Below are 5,621 nucleotides of genomic sequence, written 5' to 3' on the forward strand. Positions count from 1 at the left end.
AAAAAAAAAAAAAAAAAAAAAAGAGGAAATAATCTGCCAGAAAAAAGGCCAGTGTTGGAGTTTGAAAGGTCCCATGAGATCTGGTGCAAATAACCCACCAGAGCCCATCTGCAAACTGCCCTCATCAATGATATCACTACTGTTTGATATCACCCTGCCAGGCAGAGCCAGACATTCTGCTGCTCGGGCCTGTCTCATTTGGCATCAGTCTAAGCAGAGTCCCTGAGGGGGCTGCCAGGAGCCCCCAGGCTACTCACAAGGGGGAGTGCCTATTAGGAACCTCTGCTTTCTTTCCAGATGCGTCCAGGACTAATTAAGAGATTAAGAGGAAGGCCACAGGTGGATGTCACAGAGCCATTACTGTCAGACTCATTCCTTCCCACTCTGGAAAGCAGAGGCTTCTGGGCTTTGCCACTTGCCCAGCCTCAGGAAGGCCACACAAAGCCTGCACCTCCCAAACCGGAACATCCTCCCAAACTGGAACATCCAAGGAATGACAGCTCTCCTAGCTGGAAAACAGCACTAAAATCAAGGGGCATTCTTCCATTGAATCCTAAGGCTCCTGAATTGGCAGGGAAGCCTGGAGAAGGAGGGTGGGAGAGAGAGCAGTAGCCCACTCCAGCATGGGCCAAAGCCATCTTCCTGGTCTCATCCTCACTTTGGGGAGATATGTCTGGCATAGACGTAAGACAGCCCGGCATAAGTTTAGTCTGTGTACAGATGTCGTATCTTTGTGAGAGGTGACCATCTATTTCCAAGGCTCAGGCCCTGCCACCAATCAAATCAACAGGCCCAGGACAAGGCCATGGGGAGGGCAGCTGAGGAGGGGGAAGTTCTAAGAGCTTTCAGGGTCACACTCTTGTACAGAAACCAACATCAGAACTGACTTTCTGTCCCAGGAGGTCAGCCTCGTGAGTTTAGTGGGTACTGTGCTGACCTCTGGGCCACTTTAAGACCACTAATAACATGTGTGGCAACCCCTGTCTCTCAGTGGTATAGCCCCCAATGGCCATATCTATCTCAAATGAGCCCTCCCACCTGGCCAGATAACAGGCTGAGTCCCAGATCTCTCATCCCTAGCTCTAGACTTTTGGGTCCCCTGGCCATGTATGCCCACTAGACTTTTCTGTGTAGATGAGAAATTAACCAGCAGGAGCAAGGTGGGTAGAAGGGGCCTTTTAAGAGATCAAAGCACTGTAAAGAAAAGCCCCAGCTTTGAGTTTCACACAGCCTTTCTTTGCACATACAAGCCCTAAGATCCCACCACGCCTCTGCTAGAATCACAGTCCCCAGGGCAGGGCCTCATGCTATCAAGATCAGCCTCCCTCCCATCTTCCGGTCTCTGTCCCCAACATGATGAAAAGCTCCTAAAGGGGAGCAGTCTACAGTTAAATATGAATCCTCACTGTGGTTACAGTGGGTTATGCACACGCATGCATGTAAGTGTGCATATGTGTGCACAGACACCCCCTAGATTTGCCTCTCCATCCAACTTCTGACTCTCAAAACTAGGGCACATGGTCCCAAGAGACTCAAAGGGGAAAGAACAACAACAAAAGACTAATAGTCAAGGGAGATACACACAAAAATACAACCAGAGTCACAGTCATAGATGCAACACAGTCCGACCAGCAGAAAAAGGCTGGAGATGTAATAATGTTCCACCATCAACCCTTAAATGCCTTCTGGCTCTCAGCCGTGAGGAATCACTATAACATCCTCACCTACTGTTTTTTAGAAGAATGTGTCCCTAAATTAAGACAGCATACCACATAGGCAGACTCTCACCCTGGGCTCCCTCTGACATCCAGCCTTGGGAAGCAAGAAACCAAGGCCAAGGGGGCTTCAGAGGCAAACTGGCAGAGGCCTGAAAGTTCTTTCAAGAACTTCCTAGGAATGAATATTCCCTACAAATAGAAGACCCTCCAAGACACCCTACACATTGACCCATCATAAAACAGTCATCTCCCTAGAAAGCTCAGCAAACCATAGAGTGCCACACAACTTATGGTCGAACGGTTACCAGTTTTATAAAGGATTCAAAACACTACCTCTCCTCCAAGGATGCCAGGCAAAACACCAAGCAATGGACCTCACCTTCATTCACGTCAGGAAACCACAGGAAGTATTTGAAAAAGGAAGCAAAAGGACGGGACGCTGGAGGGGACTTCCTGCCCCACTATACACAGCCCCTTTCGTTCAAACCACTCAAAGGGTTCTTTCCCGGGGGCACAAAGCCCGAAAAGTAGCACAATAGGGCAGAGGGACCAGTTTGGAGGAGACCACAAACTCAGAGGAGCCGGATTAGAGACAAGCGGTCCTCCTCCCAGGCCATACCCCAATAGCAGGCATGCTTCAGTGGCGTCCTCGATGGGACTCCGTGAGGGATGCACAAGGACCACTCACCTCCTACCTCCGCCGGACTTCAGCCGACCATCTCCCCTCTCCGCCCACTCCCGCCTCACGTACTCGGCCCCCAGTCGTCTCTACGCTCCCAGCCTCTCCGGTGTTTCGGTCTCCCCCGGCAAAATCCGTCTTCCGGCCCCTCGGCCTTCGCCCGCGGCCCCTGCCCCGTTCCGCCTACTCCGCTGCGGCGCCCGCCCCCGCCCCGCCTCTCCAGGTCTCTGCTCCGTAACTGCTCAGCTCTGCTCGGCACCCCGGCGCGGCCCCTCACCCGGGTGGAGCCGATGTCCATCATCACCTCCTCGAAGGCCGCCGTCTCCTCGGCCTGACGCTGCTTCTGCAGCGCGATCTTCTCACTAAATTTGCGCGGATTGGAAGCCGAGGATGTGGCCGAGCCAGGCCCGTTCGCCCCCGACGTCGCCATCTTCCTCCCCCGTCGCTCCCTGCCACCCTCCCAGTACCAGCCGCGGCCTCCGCCGCGGCTCCGGCCCGGCTCTTCCAGCCGTAGCCACCGCCGCCTCAACTAGCACCGCGAACCCGGCCCCAGCCTAGCCCTGACCTGTTGCGCGCGAGGGCCGCCGGGAATTGTAGTTTGTTTACGAGATTCCTTCACGTCCCCAGTCACACGGCACCGGAAGGAAACGGACTTCACTTCCCAGCAGCCCTCCTGACTCCGGGAACTGGGAACTTCGCTCCACCCTCTCGGCTACTCCCTGCGAGAGGCAAGCTGGGAAGAGTAGTTCTAAATTAGTCCAGAGACTACGAACGCAAAGAGGAGAGGGATTGAGGAGGAGGAAACGTAGAGGGAAGAGGACGGGAGGGGAGGAAAGAAGAGGGGAGGGGAGGAGTGGAGAACGGGAAAGAAGTACCAAGACACAAAGAAGGAAACATTTGGTCATCTTTCAGGGAAGGGCACTATCGGAACCTGAGTGAAAATTAGAACAAAAATCTTACAACAGCTGGAAACATCTGGGACTCAGACCCTCTTAGGCTGGCCACATGCCCACCCCTTTCCCAAGAAAAATGAGTCAGATACTGTACAGATGTCTAGAAACACCTTTTATTTGGGAAACAGGTCAGTTAATAAAATAGATTCTAAAGAATATGGCTCTATGCACAGCCCTCCCTCCCAAAAAATAACCCTGGGGGTAGGCATTGCCCTTCCCCCTTGGGCTCCTCGAGTATATTTAAAAAAATGTTTTGGCAGCTCAGTGTTTATCATCTGGGCATGGGGCACCATGTCCATGTCCCATATTCCTAGAGTACAGCAGCAGTAGGTGGCTGCAGCTTTCCAACCTTCCCCCTACCCCAGCATAGCAAATATTTCTGCCCCACCCCAGGATCTGGGACCAAAATAAAGAACACGCAGGCCCCCTTCACTGAGGTGCTGGGTAGGACTCAGTGCCACATTACTGTGCTTTGAGAAAGAGGGAGGGGATGTTTGGCACTTTAAAAATAGAGGAGTAAGCAGGACTGGAGAGGTCAGAGAAGATACCAAAATTGGCAGGGAGAGACCATTTGGCACTAGTCCCTGGGAGATGGGAAGAGGGAGATAGATATGAGGGTAGGAGCTAAGAAAAGTAGGAGGGTTCCACTCCAAGTGGCAGGGTGCTGGAATGGGCTAGGACCAAAAGGACACTGACTCTAGGTTTATGACCTCTCCATACCCCTGTCCCACAGCAGCTGGTGCCCATCTCCAGACTCCCATGTCAGCCTGTCCTTATGTATAGTGTCCAACCTCTGATTCTAGCAGTCAAGTGTCTTCCCAATCCTAATGTCCCCTAATCATGTCTCTACGGACTTGACCATCTCTTGTTCCTTGGGACTGGGGACAGTTTCTTGCCTGCTCACTTCCCACTCATTAGTCAGATAGCCCCAAAGGCTCTATCTTTAGCTCCCAGAGAACTTTTTGGTCCTCAGTACTTCCCTTCTCCATTCCTTCCTATTCCCCACACACTGGGGGAGGGAAGGGAGAACAGGGGTACATGATCATCAATCTCCCCTGCCCCTCTCTTGAAGCCCCCTAGATTTGGATGAAGAGCAGGCCAGTGAGCAGGGCAAAGCCTGCTAGTAGCAGAATGACCTTGAGGATCCTTTGCTCAGAACTGGCCAGCTCCTGGGGCAGGATTTCCAGAAAGGTGATATAGAGAAAGGTGCCAGCCGCCATGCCCTCTAGCACAGACTGGGCCAGCTGGTGCAGAGGTCCTGCCGATTCTGCCAGAGCCGCACCCAGCCCGATGCCTAGAGGTGTCATGCATGAGAAGAGGATCCCACAGCCAGCCACCACCTGTGCCCTAAGATGGCTCTGCAGCAGCCGGAGGGACAGACTGACAGCCAGGATCCCCTTGTGGAGCAGCAAAGCCAGGCACAGCTCCATGGCCCGAGCCCGGTCTCGCTGCAGCCCTACTGCCAGCCCCTCAAACACAGAGTGGAGGGCCAGGGAGAAGACCAGTACACAGGCACGCAAGGCTGAAGGGGTTGCTGGGGCTCCACTCGCCTGTGGAACCCCTGGCCCATCATGCCAATGCTGCGGCCCACCGTTCACTGTTCCCAGCAGAGCCCTTGTTTCCTCCAGAGGTGGCGGCCCTGACTGCTCCTTGTAAGCCAATGTGATCTGCTCCATCACCAGGACCAGGAAGAAGCCCATGGCCAGGATGAACTCTTGCAGCGGAAACTGGAGCTGTGGGCAGAAGGGGCAGCAAAAAGTTCAGGGAAGGAAGAGTGAGATGCAAAATCTGATGGAAGCCCAGTTACACAGACTTAGATTCCCAGACAGACACAGGGTTACTCTCAGTTACACAAAGATACAGTAACTTGGTAGCAATGACACAGAATGATACACACACACACAGATTTTGGTGTCACTCACAGTGTTACATGTAGGCCAAAGTTTCTCAGCTTTGGAACTATTAACATTTTGGGGCCAGGTGCAGTGGTTCATGCCTATAATCCCAGCACTCTAGGAGGCTCAGGTGGGCAGATTATTGAGATACGGAGTTCGAGACCAGCCTGGCCAACATGGTAAAACCCTGTCTCTACTAAAAATACAAAAATTAGCCAGGCGTAGTGGTGGACACCTGTAACCCCAGCTACTCAGGAGACTGAGGCAGGAGAACTGCTTGAACCCAGGAGGCAGAGGTTGTAGTGAGTCAAGATTGTGCCACTGAGGCCGGGCGCGGTGGCTCAAGCATGTAATCCCAGCACTTTGGGAGGCCGAG

General features: G+C 53.2%; 2 protein-coding genes across 3 annotated transcripts in view; both read right to left on the bottom strand.

The window, feature by feature from the left end:
* CRTC2 (CREB regulated transcription coactivator 2) overlaps nucleotides 1–2,991 on the bottom strand; it is a 12,221-nt gene extending 9,230 nt beyond the window's left edge. The window contains exon 1 of the mRNA XM_017513488.2: nucleotides 2,470–2,991. Coding sequence (XP_017368977.1) covers nucleotides 2,470–2,827 — 358 coding nt within the window. The 5' untranslated portion in view covers nucleotides 2,828–2,991. The remainder of the gene's footprint in view (nucleotides 1–2,469) is intronic.
* Nucleotides 2,992–3,443: 452 nt separating this feature from the next.
* SLC39A1 (solute carrier family 39 member 1) overlaps nucleotides 3,444–5,621 on the bottom strand; it is a 5,177-nt gene continuing 2,999 nt past the window's right edge. Inside the window, exon 4 of one of the 2 annotated variants that reach the window (XM_017513338.2) lies at nucleotides 3,444–5,083. In XM_017513338.2, coding sequence (XP_017368827.1) covers nucleotides 4,427–5,083 — 657 coding nt within the window. In that variant the 3' untranslated portion in view covers nucleotides 3,444–4,426. The remainder of the gene's footprint in view (nucleotides 5,084–5,621) is intronic. The other variant, XM_017513339.2, reaches the window with a different exon arrangement.

The sequence above is a fragment of the Cebus imitator genome, unplaced genomic scaffold, assembly GCF_001604975.1.
Source record: "Cebus imitator isolate Cc_AM_T3 unplaced genomic scaffold, Cebus_imitator-1.0 Scaffold491, whole genome shotgun sequence".
Lineage (NCBI taxonomy): Eukaryota > Metazoa > Chordata > Mammalia > Primates > Cebidae > Cebus > Cebus imitator.